The sequence below is a fragment of the Protomyctophum parallelum genome (assembly GCF_964188405.1).
Source record: "Protomyctophum parallelum genome assembly, chromosome: 10".
Classification (NCBI taxonomy): domain Eukaryota; kingdom Metazoa; phylum Chordata; class Actinopteri; order Myctophiformes; family Myctophidae; genus Protomyctophum; species Protomyctophum parallelum.
In genome coordinates, this window is record NC_139704.1 from 8,783,099 (window position 1) to 8,806,921 (window position 23,823).

General features: G+C 45.7%; 1 protein-coding gene across 1 annotated transcript in view; it reads left to right on the plus strand.

The window, feature by feature from the left end:
* Positions 1-23,823, plus strand: part of wdpcp (WD repeat containing planar cell polarity effector) — a 112,206-nt gene that overhangs the window by 49,611 nt on the left and 38,772 nt on the right. Inside the window, exons 9-10 of the mRNA XM_083774397.1 lie at positions 3,688-3,891; positions 15,559-16,192. Of these exons, the coding sequence (XP_083630523.1) occupies positions 3,688-3,891; positions 15,559-16,192 (838 nt within the window). The remainder of the gene's footprint in view (positions 1-3,687; positions 3,892-15,558; positions 16,193-23,823) is intronic.

Below are 23,823 nucleotides of genomic sequence, written 5' to 3' on the forward strand. Positions count from 1 at the left end.
AATATTTGCCTGAGATGTAGTAGCGTAGAAGTAAAAGTAGTGAAAATTGGAAATACTTAAGTACAGTACTTGAGTAGTTACTTTACAGCACTAGTGAAAAGACATTATTCAGTCGCCATCCACCACAAGCCATCCTGGATATGCATTAACTTACTAGCTAACTGCTAAACCTAGCATTATCACATTACTGCCGACCCTTTTGTTAAACAGGGTGTGTGTGTGTGTGTGTGTGTGTGTGTGTGTGTGTGTGTGTGTGTGTGTGTGTGTGTGTGTGTGTGTGTGTGTGTGCTTGTGCGCGCACGTGCATGTGTGTGTGTGTAAGCAGCAATCTCTCCTCCATGTGGTTCCAGAGGCAGAGTCCTGATAAGAACCCCCCCCCACACACACACACACACACACACACTGCACACACACGCACGTGCAGTCCCTCCCCCTGCCTCCAATCCAAATGTTATACCCCCCCAACACACACACACACACACACACACACACACACAACCATCTCATCACAACACAGATGTACACTCTCCACAAACGCATAAACACATATACCCCATGGAACACATGATGCTGCACACACTAACACACTAGTACATATACCCTCCCATTGTCTTTGCGCATGTGCGCACTGCGCACACACACACACACACACACACACACACACACACACACACACAGTGTCCGAATGTGGGAAAAAACATATATGCAGCTATGCAGCGCAAAGAATCACATAATGTAGGCTACCCTCCATGCCCCTGCAACACACACACACACCTCTCCCTGGTCCACTGGGCTAAGCTTGAGGAGGGGGAGGGGGGCTAAACTAATCCGACCCCCAGAAAGTGGTTTTTGATTATTGCTGACCAGCAAACGCCAGCAGAAAAAAATGAGGACGAGAGGAGAGATGGCTGTAGGGACGGAGGGATGGATGGATAGAGGGATGAAGAGTTAGAGATAGAGAGTGTTATTAGCCCACTGTGTGTGTGCGTGCGTGCGTGTGTTCCCTCTCGTCCTGGTGGCCAATCTCTCTCTCTCTCTGCTCCCTTCGTTATTACGCACACACAGTGTCATCAGTGTCCATGACGCGTTTCCTCCTCCGGGGACGAAAAATAAACAGACAATGGTTAACAACACCGTATAGCAGTGCTTGTCAACCTGTGGATCCTCGAGGCTATTGCGAGTGGGCACCGATAAAGGAGTACGCAAATGACGTGGAGACGTAATTCACGGTTAAGTGCATTGGCTATTTGGCTTTATTCTCCAATAACCACTTAATACCAGGCAGCATGTAGCATCACTCTCTAACCAACGTAACCAGAAAGAACGCAACATCACTTCCTCTGGAAGTCCCATCCCACAGTCACTCTCATACACTGGCTGGCAACGCCCAGAGTGCAATATGGGACCGTACCTACGTTCCCCAATCTGGGACCCCTTCGGCAAAGAAGGGAAAAACAGTGCTAGCTCAGAATCTGTTCTTGAGAGATTCATGTTCCCCAGGTTCTGATATCTCTATAGTTCATAATTATTCCATAATAAGTTAATGTTACTTAATAATAATATATATGTATTAATTAAGTATGTCATTTTTATAAAGGCTTTACGTTGGATACTTACATTGAAGTAAGTCTAAGAGGTTATAGGTCTAGAAACAGACCGTATCAAATATGGTGACTGACTGTCATAAACGATACAGAGACACCTCCCGACAATATCGCAGAGACAGTTTATTTATTTTTCTCTGACTCCCCTCTTCTCTCCTCTATCATCCCTCCATCCATCCCTCCTCCTCTCTGACTCCCCTCTTCTCTCCTCTATCATCCCTCCATCCATCCCTCCTCCTCTCTGACTCCCCTCTTCTCTCCTCTATCATCCCTCCATCCATCCCTCCTCCTCTATGACTCTCCTCTATCATCCCTCCATCCATCCCTCCTCCTCTATGACTCCCCTCTATCATCCCTCCATTCAGACAATCTGCCTCTCTTCATTACCTCCCCTTTATTCCTCTATCCTCCTTCTATCTGCCAGGTCCCTACCTCTCCTTTGCTCTGTCACGGGGGTCAGGACGTGTGTGTGTGTGTGTGTGTGTGTGTGTGTGTGTGTGTGTGTGTGTGTGTGTGTGTGTGTGAGGGTGTGTGTGTGTGTGTGTGTGTATGTGTGCGTGTGACTGTAGATAAAGGCTGATTGAAAGGCCTGTATGAATATGGCTGTGTGTGTGTGTGTGTGTGTGTGTGTGTGTGTGTGTGTGTGTGTGTGTGTGTGTGTGTGTGTGTGTGTGTGTGTGTGTGTGTGTGTGTGTGTGTGTGTGTGTGTGTGTATGTGCGTGCGTGCGTGCGTGCGTGCGTGTGTGTGTGTGTGCGCGTGTGTGAGAGAGAGAGAATGAGCTGTGGAGAACATAAAAGACAGGGTCACACTGCTAGACCTGCAATTTCACCTTCTTTAAAAACAGCTTCTAGATAGTACCACTGCTTGTTTAATGGCACGTGTTTGTGTGTGTGTGTGTGTGTGTGTGTGTGTGTGTGTGTGTGCATACAGTATGTGTGTCTGTCTGTCTGCATGTGTGTATGCATATGACTATGTGTGTGTGCTTGCTCGTGTGTGTGTGTGCCCCCCGAGCACCACGAGCGCTCATTACCGTGTCTCTGTGTTGTGGCCTGCAGAGCGTGGCGGCCCCTTCCCAAAAATATGCACATTGCTAAAAACAACAAGCCCAACAAAACACACACACACACACACACACACACACACACAGACATTAATAATGGAGGATAAAAAAAATGACCTTACACATCAACAAAAACAAGAGCGAGGAAGGACAAAGGAAGAATATTTTGAGATGAGAGGATGGATGTGTCCTTTGTTTCAGAGCCGTGAGGTGTGTCTGACGCCAAATGGGTGAATCGCTGAGATTAGCCTGGTTGGCTGATCCCCTGATAAACTTGACTTTCTTAGGCCTATACGTTCTCTCTCTCTCTTTCTTTCTTTCTTTCTTTCTTTCTTTCTTTCTTTCTTTCTTTCGAATTCCTTCTGGCGTGTGCCAGTGTGCCAGTGATGTATGGGTATAGCTACACACAGTACATAATAGCATATTAAAAATAGAGAATCAAGAATGGACATTTCCGTTCTAGGAAAGCTTTGCTTCCATGTCAAATACAGAAAACGAAGTAATCAGTGTAATGAGACTATGATAGATGGTTTTGCATGTCATGGATTGAATGGTCCCCATATGAAAGACAATACTGAAGTAATAAAAAGAATGGAGCCAAGGAAGAAATTAAAATCGGTAATGTTAAAAACCACAAACCAAGCAAGAAATATCTTGCACGGTGTAGTCATGACTCAGTTGTGAATTTCAACAGTCACATTAAGACATTTAAAAAGCCTACCGTCAGAATATATCAAGGATGTTCAGTATACTTCAGTAGACTTCACTACTAGGTTGATTCAGAATGCTGCTGCTAATTCCAAAAAAGTGGATCATATCAGTTTTTACACTGTTTTAACAGTCTTTACACTGACTGTCTGTCAAATAATTATTTTTTTAATTACATTCAGATGTCCTTTCATAATGTGTTTCTATTCCTCTGTGTCTTAATACTTAATGTTCTGTGTACAGTCCTTTGAATTGCCTCTTTTTCAGGTGGCAGAAGCCTTCATTCTGCTGTGTGTGTGTGCGTCTCTCTCCAGTTCATGTGTGTGGAGGTGCGTGGTGGCGCGGGGCGGCGTGTGGTCCGCCGGGTGGGTCTCAACCACCTCCAGGACGTGGCGGTGTGCTGGTGGCCGCTGGAAGACCCCAGCCAGGAGCTGTGGCCCTGGACACCCAGCAGCCACACACACACCCACAGGACCAACCTGGTGCTCTTCAGCTGCTCGCCTGCTGATGGTCTCAAGGTATGCACACGTATGCGCACGCACGCATGCATGCATGCATGCACGCCCACACACGCACAGGGGACTAGGGGACACGGGGAGAACATGCAAACTCCACACAGAAACCCTTTCGCCAACCCCGCCTCGGGTACGGGCACCGATGACGCGGATGAGACAACACGTCCCCAGCGCCCACAGCGTCCCCAGCAGGAATCGAACCCGGGACCTTCTAGCTGTGAGACGACAGTACTACCGACGGTAGTTTGGTAGTAGTGTACACACTCACACACACACACACACACACACACACACACACACACACACACACACACACACACACAGCATTGTACGGTAAGGACACACAGAGAGCTGTAGTGAGGAGGCAGGCTGTGTTATGGTGGATGGGATTGGGGACGGTGTGTTAGATGCTCGAACCGTCATGCAGCCATGTTGCATCAGCATGTGAAAGAGGAGCTGAGGGGAACTAAGCTGTGCTACGCCTTCACACACACACACACACACGCGCGTGCGCGCGCGCACGCACACGCACACAGATAGGCCCACACATACAGGTACATAAAGATGCATGGGTACACATACACACAAGTCACACTGATAGACCTGAGTGGACAGTACAGTAGAACTGATAGACCTGAGTGGACAGTACAGTAGTACGCTGATAGCACACTGGAGTACACACACGCCTTTTGTAACTCTGAGAGTATACAAATACGGATCCATTTGGTTATACTTGCTTGTAGTTCTGCTTTTATTTTATTTCCGCTATTTCACTTAATTCAAATATCACTTATTTTTTTGTTTTGTTGTGATAATCCTCCCTACTATAGAGTGTGCTGACCATATAAGGAGTTCCTCCCTGTCCCCAGTTAACCCCTGGGGGTCAAAAACACCTTAGGTTTCGTTTTTGACTCTCTATCCTGATTGGACGAAAGGCTGGGTCCCACAGACAAAAACGAAACCTAAGGTTTTTTGAGTGAAATCACTGAATATACCTTTAAGTATATGACTATAAGTATGGCTATAGTCTAGTATAGAGAGACAAGAATGATAGCAATCACACACACTAGGAGGTCAACATATTGCCAATAAGAGTGAGAGAGAGAGAGAGGTAATACATGAATATTGACATTACAGCAGATTTGCTTTAACATATTTAATTATTTCCCCTGCCCTACGTCACTTTGTCCTCCACCCTCTTCCTTTTCCACACTAGAATAATAAAGTGTGTGTCTCTCTCTCTCTCTCTCTCTCTCTTAATGAAAGCGTTTGATGTCATTTCTCTCTCTGTCTCTCTCGCTCTCTCTGACGAGCGGTGTGAAATTAAGTGAGCAGTTTATGTAAGGACCGTAGCGGGAATCAAAAAAAGAGCAAGAGACGCCACACAGCAATCATCGGGAAAGGACTGAAAAAGAGAGAGAGAGAGACAGAGACAGAGAGATGCAGAGTGACTTCAGTCACTTCATAGTTCAAACCTATATATATATAAATAATAGCATATGAATATACGTGTGTTTATTTCTGTTCACCAAGCCAATTTAGTATACATAATACAAAACGTGTGGGGGGCATATACTGTATTTTACTGTACATGTGATACACAGCCGGTTAACATTTATAATGACACTTCCCCCTACTTGTTTCTCTTCCCTTTCCTCTCCCCACACTCTCCGATGTACTGGAATTTAATAATCTTAATGAGCAAGGACACACAAGAGTGTCGTCCTGCCATTCTTCATTTAATTTTTGTTGTTGTTGTGGGTTTTGAATTTATTTTATTAATACTTTTTTGTGTGACAATCCAGTTATCTGTCACCAAACAGTTTCTCCTCTGCTATTTGATCTGTGTTTTTGCATGTGACTCCTGATGTCTGGTAATTATTATTATTATTCTCTTCTATGCAGGCACCGCATCTGTCGCGAGTGAAACAAATGAGCTAAAAAGAGATGGTTAATGAGCAGAAATCTTACATGTCTTAAATATATGAACAGCGTGTGCATGTAGCATGCATAAATCCATGCCGTGTTTGCATTAAGTTGTGTTTCTTCTGTAGGTGGCTAAGCTGTGATGTGCCACTGTAGAAAACAACACTGCTGCATAGGGAAGATACAAACATTCATTTTAGACCGTTTTCACACTAAAGGACCTTACACTCCGTGGGTGTTTTTGTGTTTTTTGTGTGCAATTAATTCGCCTGAAATTTATTTTTTTGGAACTGTTGTGTGTCCACACAGAACACAAATATTGTGGCAATGAAGCAAATCAGGAAAAGGTTGATTTTTCAACGCAACCAAGGGCACCAATCTATATGAATCTGGCATTAACTAAATCGTTTTGAAACCTGAATACCCCGCCGGAAATATTCATATTGTTTATTTGTCAAGCTCCCAGTGTGTAAAGACTGAAGAGAAAAATGTAGAGCTAATGTACGAAAAACAATGTTGAGCTTCATATAACCATTATGGTGTTTTACAGTGCATGTGGACACAGGTCCATTTTTGTAAAAGGAAAAGCCTTTACATCTATCTCTCTATGTGTCTTATGGATCCATCTTTACACTTACAGCAATTAACACTAGTGATTTTGCTATGTGCATGCACAATACAGACTTAATCAAATGTGAAATCAGCACCTTATAGTCACAATAGAGATACTGATCCAACAGTACAGTATTACAGGATTTCTCATTTTACTTATCGCTGTCATGCAGAAAGCTTGAATGTCCAAAACTAACACGTTACAAGGTTGTAGACCACCTATTTCTGCTACTTTTGTTGTGTGACACCAATAGATAACAAAGTACGGCATTCATTTACAAATGAAACTGAAATATGGAGTTACGTGGTTTCTGCCGACAGCAACGATATGCGATGGGTTTTCACCAGCACCCATTATAATCCATGGTATCACAGTTACAGTACAGACCATCATCCTCAGCCTGCTACGACCCATGTTTCACTTCCGTAAAACTTCCCATTTTTCCTCCTCCCCGACACTCCTCATCCCTCCTTCCTCCTCCTCCCACCCCCATATCTGTCTCCCTCTCCCTCTCCCTCTGTCTTTCTCTGCTCCCTGAGCTGGAAAATTGGCTCCAAAAGGCCACAGCTGTGAACAAGGGCCAGCCACTCAGTAGGACCCGGACGCTTTATCTTTCATAGCACAGAAGAAGAAGAAGAAGAAGAAGCAGAGAGGGGGGAGGGGGGGAATGGAGAACAGTTTTGACCAGTCACTGAAACCAATAAGTAGAGGAAAGCCACTTAACTGTAGGTCTCTGTTTGACTCTCTCAGTCTCTCTCTCTCTTTCTCTCTCTCTCTCTCTCTGCAGTCTGACTGTCTTCCTCCCCGTTTCCTTCCTTGTTTTCTAATGATATATCTCTTGCCTCCTTCTCTTGGTCTTCTCTCACCCTCACTTTTATTCTCTTCCATGCTCTTTCTTTGTATTTTACTTATCCTATCACTTTCTTTCTTTGCCGCAATCACTCCCTCCTCCTCCTCCTCCTCCTCCTCCTCCTCCTCTCTATGTCTTCCTTCTCTTGCACAATCATTCATTATCTTTCATATCAAAGTCATCATCATAATCATAGTTTTTTTCCCCCTGATAAATCATCACATGCTCCTGAACCTGGAAACAGAATATTCTTATTATTTCAATATATTTTGTATATTTTATGATACACTGAAGTGACCAGCCCTAGTTGTATTATCATAACAGATTTTATGTAGTTTGTTATATATATATATTTTTTAATTGTTATTTTGTTTTACAACAACTACACCGTGAAATGGCTAGGTCACATATCCTCTTATCTGAACTACATAGTCATTAAGTGAATACACAGTACACACCATTAGCTTTTGGGCTCTTCTCCAAAGTAAGCACCTTGTAAGCACCTTGTAACCTACAGAACGTGTTTTAGAAAGGGCACCAATGGGAACGGAGCTGTACAAACCAGTCACATTAGAGTCAAACACCGGTTAGCCTCGGAAACCCAGACGTTTTTATTTCCAGGGAGGAAAAACAAAGTCTGGGTCTGAGTCCACTTCAATTCGGCATAGAGTAGCGCAAACATTGCTCACTCTCTGCTGATTTCTGATCGTCTGCACCTTTGTAAAATTGACATACACACGCACACATGTACACACACACACTCCTCTCTCTCTCTGTCGCTCTAAGTAATTAGTCTCATGTCGCGCAGCTGCGCATAGTTTCTCCCGGCGGATCCTGCCGGGAGCTGCCTATGGCATAAAAAGCATAGGTGAGTTCCAGGCTAAACACCGGCTAGATAAGGTGACATTGCCAATTTAGGTTTCCAGTTTAAAGAAGCAGAGGCATAATCTGTTCTTCATTACTACATTTTTGTAGGTGTGAGGATGACCATTTTTGCATTTGGTATATTTATTCAGCAACAAAACAATACCAACTGACATAAATACAGGAAGCTCTCTACTCCCAGGACAGAGTCCCATCCTGTCCGCTAGCAAAATGGCAGCCTTTTATACCCAGCTGGAGATAATGAGCCTGGACTATACCATTTACAGGGGTGTATTATAAATGAGAGCGTACCATAAATACATAATGTTTAATGTTAATGTTTAATATATATTATATATTAATGTTTAATATATATACATAAATAAAAATAATACAAGTATTAAAACTAAGTCTACATGAACTATACAAGTTATATAATATGTCCTTTACACTAGAACAGGGGTTTTCAACTGATTTTGACCCAGGGACCACCATCCTGACTAAGAGAAACCTGGGGACCACCACTATTGTGCATCATAGACCCACCCCACACAATAGTGGTGGGGGGTTCATGCACCACACGGAGCTGGAGAAAATAGCTACAGTATAATATCAATATAATATCTAATAAAATACAGTGATCTTGTTTGAATATGATGGAATATGATTAAGGATTAATGTGATTATGGTAAGCTCACATTTCATATCACACACACACACACACACACACACACACACACACACACACACACACACACACACACACACACACACACACACAGTAAGAACAACAAAACACCCCTCTGCTATCCTGCACATGGTCCAGCCCAAATTATTACTGAAACACATCACAGGCAATTGTTAGGCATTCAATCAAACCTCAACAATAAAACTCTGCAATATTGCACTTCTCAGGGGGCACGGTGGCACAGTCAGTAGTGCTGTTGCCACACAGCTAGAAGGTCCTGGGTTCGATTCCCGCTGGGGACGCTGTGGGTACTGGGGACGTGTTTCCCTCTCCATGTCATCAGTGCCCATACCCGAGGCGGGGATGGCGAAAGGGCCTTTCTGTGTGGAGTTTGCATGTTCTCCCCGTGTCCCCTAGGGTAGGTACCCTCACAAAAAGCATGCAGTAATCCTGGTCTCTAAACTACCTCCCCCTGGCCAGCCGGGGTGCCTGATGGAGGGGAAAGGAACTGGTCGGAATAACGTGTTCCTTCCACGCGCTACGTCCGGCCAGGGAAACTCCACCCTGGCAGGTGAAAAGAAGCAGCTTGGACTCCTCATGCATAGAAGGGAGCATCAAGTCAACTAAATCAACTGCCAATTTATAGTCGACTAAGACTTTATCATATTTAGGCGACTAAAACTAGACTAACACTAAAACATTCTAGGTGACAAAAATGTGACTAAAACTAAATGCAAACTATTAAAAGGCGACAAAAATAAAAATGTGCTGTCAAAATACTGGACACATACTCGACCACCATCATCCACGGCCACGGTGTGAGAGCTGAATCAGCTGCCCCAGTCCTGCTCACAGTGCCAGGGTGGGAGGCTGGCTCAACAGCGGCCTAACAGGATCAGATGTGGCTGTGTGCAGTTTCTGTAACACACAGCAAATCGTGGCTGTCGGGCGCACACCTCGCATGTGTGTCCACAACTGTGGAACCTTGTGTTACAAAATGGATCCAATGGAGCTATTCATCATTGAATACAATTATTATTTAAATGCAAGCTCACATGACCCATCTCACCGCGACATGCCGTGAGCTTGTAGTTTGGCTATTTTATGAAAACCTGCGAAAACCGTCCGCCGTTCCGTCCCTCACGCCTCGTGAAACGTCACGCCACCATATATGGCCGTCAGTCCCTCACACCTCGTTGCACATCACGCCACCATATATGGCCGTCAGTCCGTCACGCCTTGTGACACGCTCCATATACTGTATGGAGTGTAAACCCTGGATCATCACCTGGATGTGCATATATGGAGCGCTGTACACTCAAGACACAGCCCCCATTGCCACCCTTAGATCTCCATATATGGAGCTGACCTGTTCTGACATTCCATATGTTGATCTGACCCTGATGACCTTGTTGTTACTTTTGTGTGACATTGTAGTATGAGAGTTATTTTACAAAAAAAACATGAGATACAAGGTTTCTCCCCGGGAGCAACAAACTGATCTCTCTGTGAGGATGGGCTTGTGGAACCTTGCCTGGAGTGCACACAGTATGTACAGTATAGTGCATCTGTTTCTGTGTGTGTCTGTGTGTGTGTGTGTGTGTGTGTGTGTGTGTGTGTGTGTGTGTGTGTGTGTGTGTGTGTGTGTGTGTGTGTGCGCGTGTGCATGTACTGTACCACCACGTACAAACCTATGCAGAGAACAGAACCCTCACACCCAATGACACACAGACGCACACACACACGCACGCACGCACGCACACACACACACACACACAACCGTATACAGACATACAGTACCATACACTGCTGACCTTCTCCAGCCACACACATACTGTATACATACTAGTGACACTCACACACATGCGCACGCACACACACACACCCCTGGGGAGCCAGCAGGAGTTTGCTCTGGGGGATTACAGAGAGAAAAACATGCATTCAATAGGACAGTCATCTGCTTTCCTCCTGCTGTAGACTTAGAGCAGGAAAGAAAAAAAATCCTCCCTACCTCTCTCTCTCTCTCTCACTCTCTCACTTTCGCCTCTAAGTCCCTTTTTGGCAAAGCCTGCCAAAAAAACAGGGCTGGCCAGCTTTACGGTAGGAAGGAAGGAACCAGAAAAACACAGGCAGGCAGCCGATCCCCTGTTCTGTCTACATGGCGAAAAGAACTGGTCTCATTTAGCCAGGGCTGCCACGGTGAATGCAGCTCCTCTGATGGGAGCTTTAGTGAGATGAAATCCTCCTCACAATATGAAGAAACCCCCCCTGTTGGCACACAGTGAAGTCCTCCGTGTCAATTTTACCCCGGGAGCATAGAAATAGATAATAGACCATTCTTACACTCAACAGAGTTAAATGAACACCGAGGACTTAACTGTGCGATTATGGACCTGTCAGTGTGCACTTTGTGTCTCCTGATGTCTGCCTATACTGTGGACGCTGCCTTGTTGTGGGGCCGTTTTTCACCAATGGTGCCTGGCTGCCCCATTGTGAAGGACCTATCTCACCCGGTGTCAAAGCTAGCTAGCATAGCACGGGCCCATTGTCGCAAACACCCATCCCAAACAGATCCAGCCACCCAATTGGCCGTGGCCCAGGGAGCAAAATAAATCACATTGGACCACTGCTGGTCAAATCTCTCCTTAGCTATAGCATCATTCTCCTTTCCGCTCTTTTTTTCTAAATTGAGGACCGACCGGTGTCTGTGGTTGTTTCAGTTGACGTCCACGTGTTCTGCTGGCTGCTCACGCAGGTATGGTAAACAGAGGAGGTTGTTTATCGCTGGGTAGCGGGCTGCCAGGCTGTGGAAATGCTCAGGGAGAAGGCGCTTGTTGACCTTGGAGTTAAATGGGGCTCTTATCATTAGCAGGCGTTTGATTGACAGCCGAGTGTTTGTTGTACGAGGAGTGGAAGGCTCTATTTCTGCCGACTCCGGCGGGGGGTGTGAGGCTGCTGCCATGCCATGCTACAGTATATGACTCATCTCACTCTCTCTGTCTCTCTCGCACATCTCCAGCTCTCGGTCTCTGTCCCTCCCTGCCTTATACTCTGTCTCTCATAGTACTCTGTACTCTTTGTGTTCAGTTTCTTTCTTCTTTTACTGCCAAAGCACAATTACAAGAACTTCATTCAACTAGAAAATTCGCAATTCAAAAAAATTGCAGAGTGTGGTTGCCGCAGTGGCTTACATATGCCCCTCCCACTAATGTTGACAGCCAATTACAATGTCGCGTCACCCCTGTGATCATGCGTAAGTGATTCGGAGGGGATTTAACCCCCGAAATTCATGTTTTTGCGACAAACGGTTACATTTCTCGCATTTGCGGCGCCCCCTATGGATGAAAATGGAATTGCTTTTAGAACTTGGTTGATTTAACCACCCCGGACATCTGATTCAAATTTGGGATGGATTGGACATTCCGTTCGTGATTTGCGGCATTTTTTGTAAAATGGGCCCCTCCCACTAACTTCGGGCGACGATTACGGCCGAACGATACGCACTATCGAAGTTCCGCCGTTCGAGTTTTCATCGGAAAGGTCCAGAGATCACGTGTACAGATTTTTGTGAGATTTGTAGAAAATACATTTTGCGAAAAGCAAAAAGTGTGTTTTGGACAAAATTCAAAATGGCCGAAAATCTATCATGGCGGAAATGGGCGTGGTTCAAGAGTTATAAGCCAAAAGGTAAAGTGGGCTGTTATAGCGCAACCATGAGGCCGACCGATACAATTATAATTTTAATTAATTTTAGTGATAATTATGAATTTATCCTCCAAGTTTTGTAACTATAGTCCTCACAGTCTCAGAGGAAAAAATACTTGAATGTGAATTTTTGCATTTTCCCATTCATGTCAATGGGAAATTGTAATTCACTAATAAATTCATATCAATTAAACTATACAACATTTCTCTTAGCAAAACACAAGCACACGATTCACGATTCCTCAAAACTGTGGGACAAGTAGTGTGCCAAACTTTGTCTTACTCTATAGAATAATAAAGTGTTACAGTTACTAGAGTCTGGTTGCCCTAGACTAACTACAGTAGAAAGCCGTTCCTGTAGAAACTGCGTGGGCTCGCGTAAAATGCAATGTATAAAGTTATTGCTGTGTCAAGTTTGAAACTCGGGGACCGGAGTAATAGTGTTCCCATTGGTGGTCTAAATCCATAATAAAAATTTCGGGACTGTAGCATAATTGTAAACAAAAGTAGAAAATGTATTAAAGCTGAAGTAAAAGTAAAAAAAAAGTATGAACATTTGTAAAAACTATAGTTTAAGCATAAATAACTGCATAAAGCGGAATAAAGTATGTGGAAGTTGTAGAATGTTTTTAAAAGCTTTTCTTTAAATGTAAAAAAAAAAATCAAAAAAATTGAAGTTTTTTCTTTTTAAGTAAAAAAAAAAGTTTAAGTTTAAGTTTTTAAGTTTTCATTTTTTTCATTTTTTAAAGTTTTTTCAATTTTTTCATTTTTTCATTTTTTTTTAAAAGAAATTGAAAAAAACAAACAATTAAACGTGTGTGTTTGTGCGTGCGTGCGTGCGCTTGCGAGAGCTGTGTAAAGGCCAGCCAATATGAAGACAGGGTGTGTGTGTGCGTGCGTGCGTGCATGCTCTTGCGAGAGCTGTGTAAAGGCCAGCTAATTGCACAAATAGCAGACCTACAAGCTCACAAGGTATCGCAGAGCAACTCATTGAGATCTTGTAACTTTAATGTCAAGCCCTGTAATTAAGCCCTTATATGTCTCAGCTGTGGAAGTAAAAAGAGTTCTACTAGTACTACTACTTGCCAGCACTATGACTGGGAGATTTCAATGGTCCTGAATGGGGGAAACTATGCCCGAAAATTGCTCTATCGCAAAAAGTAAAAGTCGAATGCAAATATTTTTTTCGCTGTGAGTGGCCTGAGATATTGAGGTACACCATGTGCGATTGTGGTGTTGGTACGATCGAAAATGTGGTTATAAGAGCGAGTTAAGAATTGTCATCGCGATAATTTCCTCGTAAGAATTATACAATGGAGGTCAATGAGCAGCTTGACTGTATTTGTGTCACAGGCCGTAGTTCACATTCTGTATGTCTCTGTGCTTTGGTGGTCACATTGTGTGAAAGAGGACATGTGTGGCTACAAAATGACCAAAGAACATGCGTGTAAAATGAATATTTTGGCCGGGACGACAATTTGTTTGGTACATTTTCAAGGAAAGGATTTCAGTTTCCACACTCTAGTCAAAGAAGCCCCGCACTCTAAGTTGGCACTAATTAGGCGAAACGGCCTGCGATTGAACTGCGATTTTGGAAAAAACGTTTAACGTATTCGAATACGGTTTGAACCACGAAAAAGTCCAGAGTCGTGTGAGCTTTCTAAAGTTTAAATCACGTTTCTACGACAAAGTATGCCAGAGTAATGAGGCTGCAAAAGTGAGGTTGATTTAGAGATAAAATCCCATACATTGTCTATGGGAGGAAAAAACTATAAATAAAGTTAAATATTTTAAAAAGTATAAACTTTTTCAAAACAACTTTTTCACCAATGAAAGTTCAAAGATAGATGAACATTATAAAGTTTAAATGAAGTTTCAAAGTGAAAGTATGACGGAGTAATAAGAGCTCAAAAAGTTAACTGTGAAAAATGGGACCTTTCTTCCATCGACTCTCATTATAAAGGATGTAAAAAAAAGTTAAAAAGTTAAAAAGTATAAAACTTTGTAAAAATAAAAATACAAGCACACATCACTGCAAAGAGCTGAACAGTTTGAATAAAGAAATAAATATAGACTGGCAATAACTAGTGTGTGCTCGCTGTGGCGAGCCCACAATAATAATAAAGTGTTACAATTACAAGAGTCTGGTTGCCCTTAGGGCAACCACACTAATCAGACAATTAATGTACCATGCTGTGTTCTGGATGGGCTCGCTCCAGTGAGCACACACTAGTTCCCTTTATACAGTTATTTATGCTTCTTTTTAGGCTCTAGGTTCACACAGAGGTGCTATCTGTGGTTGCTATAACAACGCATTCAAACCTCTGCCACTTCCTGGGGCCGACGGTGAATACGTCACCATCCATCATCACGACGCAGGGCCATCATATACTGTACATCATACATCATACAGTATACATTTTCAGCGAGCCCACATAGTTTCTGCAGGAACTGCTTTTCTAGTTTCACATATTGACGTCACGTCAGTCACAGGCTCAGCTGTCAAGCATGACATGGGTGGGAGAGGTCAGCCACTAGCAAGACTGACGGATACCTACTGTACAGCAATGTTTTATATTTTGGTTTGTATTGCCTCTATGATGCCTACCATCACAACTCAAGCACCCCTGAGCAAACATTGCATGTGTAACCACCTCTTGGGATGCTGCAGGAGGTGTCTTTGCATTGTCATCTGTGTGCTGATATTTAAGTAACTGTACTTTTGTTTTTACTTTCATCTCAACATCTGAAAGCATTTTATGAATGAAGTGTGTTGAAAATCCTTAGACAAAAATGGGTTCTGTCATGATATCTTTCAGGTTCTAAGTGCGATGTAGAACCAGAGAGCAGAATTTCATATGTAAACACAGAGCACATTTTCTTGTTTAAACAAGCTAAGCTCATTCAGCCATAATATCCTTCCCACACTAATTATCTTGTTTCATTTCTTCCTGTTCACATCTCTCTGTCCTCTCTTCCTCTCGTGTTCTACCTTGCCCTCCCTCTCCCTCTCTCTACCTGCAGGTCCTGAGCTCCATCTGCACAGAGGGTGATCCTCTGGACTGTCGCTTCAGCCTGCTACAGCCCTACCAGCTGCTGATGGTAGAACTGCCCCCTCCGCCTCCTCCAGCAGCAGAAGCCAATGTCCAGGACCCCAGGGGTGCCTGCTGGGCTGAAACCTGCACCTACGAGTGCGCCCGGAACCGTCTGCAACGCCTTCCCACCAGCACCAGGATCCCCCTTCCCTCCCGCCCCATCTCCTGCTCGCGCCACCCGTCCGAAACAGCCCTCCTCCTGGGCCTCGCCGACTCTTCCCTTGTCCTCTGCGACCAGAGGAGGCCAGGGGACCCCTTCGTTGCCCCTTGCCCCGTCCCACCCTCGCTGCTGGCCTGGCACCCGGCCGGAGCCCTGGTCGTGGTAGGCGGTGGACAGGGGGAGCTGATGAGCTTCGATGTGGGCCTGGCTCCTCTGCGACTGGGGCTGGTGTCGGAGGAGCTGGCCTTGGGCCCCACGCTGCAGCTGGCCCAGCACATGCGTTGCTCAGGGGGTCTGGAGGGCCTCCACTGGGGCACGGGGCTGGACGGAGCTCCAGAGGGCGCAGACGTGCTGCTGCTGGCCTTCCATAGTGGACCGCTGGCGGCCCTGAGGTTCCGACTAGGTGCGTACATGTATTTAGTTCATCTTTATTATTTGTGCTTGTTATTAGAATACCAAGCTGCTTTCGTCCACATAATGTTGCTGCATCCTGGCAGTCGATGGGCGTGTCGAGTTAGCATTCCACCGAGACAAGATTTCCCTTGATGGCGCTGCGGTGCGCGTCATCAGGCAACCCAAAGTTTATCTCTCCAAAATGGCGGATGTCGATCATTTCAGTTGATAAAGCTAAAATATCAAATGTGGCTCCTCCCCAAAAAATGTTTTATATATAGTTGACATACTATTTTCTGAGAGACGTGTGTCAACAGTTTAGCAAATAAATAATATGTTACCCTCTCTTTAAAACCACTGAAAAATATTCCCTTAATTTCAGTCAATTTTAAACTCATGGATTTAGTGCAACCTTGCAATCACACACAGCTCTGTTTGACAACACAGCCACGTCTCGCCTCGAGTCATGTACGCTGTACGTATACCGGAACCCACTATGCACAGAACAGCCAAGCAGCCATTGTTTCCCTGCTCTGGGCCGTCCTCATGTCTCCTGGCGTACTCAGGGAAGTTAATTTGTTGGGCAGGCGGGGAGGTGAGGAGTCAAGCTCTCAGAGGTCATTCAATAATCGTCCTGGGGCAAGAGCCCCCCAGGTGCATTCTGGGATGCATTTTTCCGATAAATCGTTTACAGTGGCTCCACGCTCCCTCCGGGCCCACAGATAAAGTTTGCCAATCAAAATGTTTTTCTTTTTTTTGTTGAAGCAGCCACCACCTACATGCCTACACATACATGCGTGCACAAAACAAACTCGCATTCACACGCACACAGCCGCTTTAATTGTGACTGTGGCAGGAAGATGTGCAGCTCTCTTCATAAGTTTGCAAGCAGTGGTGGTGAGTGGGTGGAAGGATGGTGTGAATATGCATGCGCACATGCATGCGTGCATGCAAGTGTGGCACTGGAGTCCGCGTACGGATTCACATGTGTTCCCCTCCTGTGTGTGCGTGGCGGGGAAAAGAGGGGAGGGGAGGTTGTATTCCAACAATAGCTTCCCCTCTGATCGTCTGCCAAGGTTTTGATGAAGAAAGTCACTGCATGTCTTTTCACCACCATAATTCCCCCCCACCACCAACCCCCTCCACAGTCCACACACACACACACACACACACACACACACACACACACACACACACACACACACGCATACGCACACGCACACACACTCAGTACATGTGTGCATATTCTTGTATTTCCATGGTTCTGTACACACACATAAACGCACGTAGCCTCCAACTCATTTTGTTTGTTTGCAATGCGCTGTCGTAGCGTCTCGCCCCGTCTTTCCATATTGATTCGTTTCATTAAGCCTCCGCTACATGACAGGAGGAGACGGGGGCGGCGGGTACGAGAGAAGAAAGACTTGGCCGTGCTCCAAGCGCCTGTTCGCTCTCTCTCTCTCTCTCTCTCTCCCTCTCTCTCTCTCATTTTTTGAGCAGCACTCCCTCCCTCCGTTACCCCCCCTGGGCCGAGCTATCTCATCTGGGCACGCGTTGGCCACGGCTGGGGCCGTGTCGGCAGAGGCAACGCAAGGGCAGGCAGGCCGCATGAGGCAACATGCACAGCATAGGAGGGACAGATAGACGGGGAACAAGTTTGTTCTGAAATAACGCATGTAAACCTTCCGTGGAGCGGGACACCTGCACTTACAGAAAACATACAATAGAGCATGCAAGTCCACTATAACTATAAACGTCAGGTGCCGGGCCGAGGTTAATAATAGAAAGAAGATAATGTTCCGCACACTGAAATAAGCTCCAAAGCTTCAAATAATTAATTACGTTTCCTTACACCATAGTGGACATGACGTTTCAAGCCTCACGGCTCTTCATCAGAAAAATGACATTCACAAACAAGCACCTATAGAATGACAATGCATCGCATGGATGCACCTGGGACGTATCCTCAGTGACCTATCCCAAGGTCATCGGGGTTTCGGGTCTCGTGAACATCATACCATTTTTTTCTAGCTTTTTTTTTCTTGCATTTTTTCCTCGCTTTTTTTTCTGATCAGCTGACCGGTTCCTTACACCATAGTGGACAATGACATTCACAAACAAGCACCTACTGTATGAACGAAAATACATCGCAATACAAAAAAAGGCAACTTCATGTTGCCTTTATTTTTGACAAAGCTGCGTTATTGTTATTGCGCGATAATGCATTTGAAAACAGATTGATTTAAAAAATCAAGCTGAAAATAGTCCCTCACAATGTTAGATTAGATGTATTTATTATCCACGTGTGCAGTGCATAGTGTACGTGCACATTTATACACATGCATGTACACTATACAAAAACACATCACTGTGTTCTCAACTCAGACGCTCATACTCACAACAGCACGTCTACATACAATACATATACACACATCCGCTTACACACAATATAAAGGGCCCCTACGGCCTACACAAACACATTTAACCACATAGCATATAGTATACCCACCCCCCACATACACGTGCATTTGATTCACGCATGCGCGCGCACACACACACACACACACACACACACACACACACACACACACACACACACACACACAGCTCAGCTGAAGTATTAGCCATATTAGTGCACTCTTTAGGGGATTTGTGGGCTAGCTAATTGGCAGCTTGTTGTTTTAATTGGGTCGCCCCTCCCCAGCGTAACTTCTACAAATCATTAGAGTATGAGTTAGCAGTGAGTTAGTCTGCTTGTTTCCCTATTCAGCAGCAGCACCTACATGGTCCTGCCCATGGTCCTACATGGTCCTGCTATTCAGCAGCAGCACCTACATGGTCCTGCCCAACCCACCCGCTACGTACGTCCATTATTTTGTGGAGCAGTGTCATTACAGAGCACGCTCTGTATCAATCATCCTTCTTAGTACTGGTCTTTTTGCTGTCCGCCTGTCGGTCTCATGCTGCAGTGCTTCTCAAACAGAGTAACGTGAGACCAAGTCTGCCTTGGGATTTTGTAACAACCATGCATTATTATTGCAATATTATATGCAGCTATAACGCTATCATCATACTATAATTCAGTCAATGTCTGTCTGTCTGTCTGTCTGTCCGTATCTCCTCATTGCCTGCACCAATCACTCATTCACACAGGCATTGACCATATGAATATGGAGGTCTTAACGAAGCCCTTTTTTCGATTTGACACATTCATGATTAATAATGAATTTATTAGTGAATTGACCTCGCACACTCACACACCTCCGCCCCTTAGCGACAGACACCTGCATCACAGGCCACCGTTCTCACCGTTACCCCACTGGCATGCTTCCTCTAGCTACACAACAAAGAGTGCCCTATACAATTTGGCGCCGCGCGTGTGTGTGTGTGTGTTGCATCCTTTGGCCGTCTTCTCCTACTAAACCACACCGTTTGCACACATCTCACCATGCACAACACCAACAGCTAGCCTGTCCACACCTCAACCACAACTTTGCATTCATATTCATGTCATATTTACAGTACAATACCCATTTATATGAAATAATAATCCAACCGCACCCAGGGCGCAGTACCCCCCGCGGCCACAAGGGGGGTACTGAACAACTCATCTCCCCGCAAATCATGTGTCACCAGTGTCACCAGTGAAATGCATGTTGGGACGGACACAGATTAATACTGGGACACAGTATCCGGCGCAACATTCCCCTTGCATTCTCCAACGCACTTCCCCTTTTTCACACCGCCCCCAGGCAGGCATCAGACCTATGCATCAGACCCACACGAGGAAAACAACTCGGACCCATAGTACAGCTACTCTTGCGTCAGTCGACATAACTTCTTCTTTGGGGAAGCATCGCGGCCGGGTTGCGTGGCACAGGCACCTGAAAGCTCCGACAGTTGGACGGAGGCATGTTAACGTGAACACACACACACACACACACACACTGTTTCGAGACCACACTGTCCGCCCCCTCCTCAACCACCTCCTTCGCCGTGCCATACACATGGGCTACATGCACGCTGAAAGCCTGGACACTGACAACGACAGGTTACAGCCCTGCGCGCAGCCGCGCACCCAGCGTGGCTGCGTGACACACTGAACAGCACAATCACAACGGAATGCTTATCTGTCGGGGTCTCGGGGTGGCCAAATGGAGACGTTTGGGGAAGACAGATCCCGTGCCGTCGGAACAACACAATGACAAAATACATACAGACAGATGCAATGACAACGACACATTCCTAAATCACACAAAACATCAAATTCTTATCCTGATTATATAAAGAACAAACTACAACTTGCTTTGAAGCCCAAAAAGCCAACCTCCGCGTTCACCGTTTAATAGCTTATATCTCCATGGGCAGCAGACGGTGAGCGGTTAGGGACCGTCTACAAAGTGCAACACCGAACTTGAAAATATTCAATAACTTCCATTTATAGGCAGAATATCACCACCATATTTACATCACACATCAATGGTGTACTTATGATTGTATTACAGCATTTAATTAGCCTATACTTTTGTGCCCAACCCAACTTCCCAAGACCATCTGTAAACAATTCCCCCCCTATCAGTAATGTGATCTATTACATCGCACACTGAACATGATTTGCTGTTCATATATTCAGAACGGGTAAGGACTAGTGAAATATAATTTACTGAATTAGTATTTGTGCGTACTCATTTCCCAATATGAAAATTCTATTCCCTAAGAACAAAAATGCACCTGTAGGGGTCATTTTGTTACATTTGTACACTTACAGTTTGTAAGTGTGTGTGTTGGATACATTAACATGCAGATTTGACTGTGTATATATAATCTAACAGCTATGATGAGCGTTTTACATACATGGTGACATACAGGGAGGGTAAGTAGCCCTGGGAATCAACGGTTCCAATAAGCCATGAGGCCCATAGGTCAGGAGCCTAGCTCCTGTTTCTGTAGCCATGAGGCCCATAGGTCAGGAGCCTAGCTCCTGTTTCTGTAGCCATGAGGCCCATAGGTCAGGAGCCTAGCTACTGTTTCTGTAGCCATGAGGCCCAGAGGTCAGGAGCCTAGCTCCTGTTTCTGTAGCCATGAGGCCCATAGGTCAGGAGCCTAGTTACTGTTTCTGTAGCCATGAGGCCCAGAGGTCAGGAGCCTAGCTCCTGTTTCTGTAGCCATGAGGCCCATAGGTCAGGAGCCCAGCTCCTGTTTCTGTAGCCATGAGGCCCAGAGGTCAGGAGCCTAGCTCCTGTTTCTGTAGCCATGAGGGCGGCCCATAGGTCAGGAGCCTAGCTCCTGTTTCTGTAGCCATGAGGCCCATAGGTCAGGAGCCTAGTTACTGTTTCTGTAGCCATGAGGCCCAGAGGTCAGGAGCCTAGCTCCTGTTTCTGTAGCCATGAGGCCCAGAGGTCAGGAGCCTAGCTCCTGTTTCTGTAGCCATGAGGTCCAGAGGTCAGGAGCCTAGCTACTGTTTCTGTAGCCATGAGGCCCAGAGGTCAGGAGCCTAGCTCCTGTTTCTGTAGCCATGAGGTCCAGAGGTCAGGAGCCTAGCTCCTGTTTCTGTAGCCATGAGGCCCAGAGGTCAGGAGCCTAGCTCCTGTTTCTGTAGCCATGAGGCCCAGAGGTCAGGAGCCTAGCTCCTGTTTCTGTAGCCATGAGGCCCAGAGGTCAGGAGCCTAGCTACTGTTTCTGTAGCCATGAGGCCCAGAGGTCAGGAGCCTAGCTCCTGTTTCTGTAGCCATGAGGGCGGCCCATAGGTCAGGAGCCTAGCTCCTGTTTCTGTAGCCATGAGGGCGGCCCATAGGTCAGGAGCCTAGCTCCTGTTTCTGTAGCCATGAGGCCCATAGGTCAGGAGCCTAGCTCCTGTTTCTGTAGCCATGAGGCCCAGAGGTCAGGAGCCTAGCTCCTGTTTCTGTAGCCATGAGGCCCAGAGGTCAGGAGCCTATAGCTCTTGTTTCTGTAGCCATGAGGCCCATAGTACAGGAGCCTAGCTCCTGTTTCTGTAGCCATGAGGCCCATACGTAGGTCAGGAGCCTAGCTACTGTTTCTGTAGCCATGAGGCCCAGAGGTCAGGAGCCTAGCTCCTGTTTCTGTAGCCATGAGGCCCAGAGGTCAGGAGCCTAGCTACTGTTTCTGTAGCATGAGGCGGTTTGATGTACAAGTACACCCCCTGGTCATCATCACGCTAGTATGTCACAGGGACTTACATGACCCCAGTCATACCTTTGATATGTCTCGGCTGAGGAATTGAACCCTGACCTCCCAGTCTCAGAGAGCACAAGGCCACTGACCTGGCTAGTAAGTGCTTTGATTATTCAAGCAACCCAATAGGTATTGTCCAGACAATGTTGGGGTGATGCCGATAATGATCCGATAAGAAGAAGTAGAAGAAGTTCAAATCCTGACACGTGTTGCATTATGTTGTGGTAGTTTTGGATTGGTTTTCATTAATGAATGACTATGCACTGCTGTGTTCAAGTGGCCAGTTTGATCAGCCTTGGCATTGAACTGAAGGTGCTCATATGTGCACCTGCACACGCACGCACGTGCACCTGCACACGCATGCACGAACGCACGCACGCACGCACCTTCTCAGCTGTCTCATCACAAGAGACGTGAGACATGAGAAGGAGGAAAGTGTATTGCAGACAAAGAGGCGCCAGGAAACAGGCTGGAATCTAACACACACACACACACACACACACACACACACACACACACACACACACACACAGCTCTGCCCAGTGCCCACATATCACTACCCTCACACCCATGCAGTCTAAAGACACACATGCATGCACACACACATACACAGAATGAGACACCTTGACTACTACGGGCACAAAACCTGCGCCTTCCATTATTCAGTGAGCTAATCCTCCACACTCAATGTCCCAGCCAAGGAAGGTATAATCAATCACCTCCGGTCAAAAGGCATAATCAATCACATCGGCTCTGCTCATACACACTCATCACAGTAACTAACTACCCCCCCCCCCCCATGCATGCACACACAAGACAGGGGATGAGGTATAGGTGGCAATGATGAAGACCGCATGGCGCATGCATTCGGCACGCACCAGTGACACATATACCATACACCACAGTTGTGTGACGACACACACACACACACACACACACACACACACACACACAGTCACACACACACACACACACACACACACAGTCACACACACACACACACACACACACACACACACACACATAGCAGGGCAGGGCAAAGACGAAGACTGCATGGCAATGATGGCATGTGCATCACATGAACCATAGGCACACAAGTAGGCCTACATGTGTGTACATGCATGCACACACACACACACATGAAATTAAACTATTAGCCAGCTTTATCGCTCTTTTTGTAGTGTATGTGTGTGTGTGTGTGTGTGTGTGTGTCTATGTGCAATCAGCTACTACCCGGGGTAAATAAAGAATTCTGTATAGTGCCTGAGCTGAGCTTTCAGTTTTATACATGATGCTAATGAAAAAAGTGCATGTTTGACTCATTTCTCGTTTCCGTTTGCGCGCACGCGCACACGCACACACACACACACACACACACACACACACACACACACACACACACACACACACACACACACACCAGAGATTAAACTGACTTCCCCAGCTACC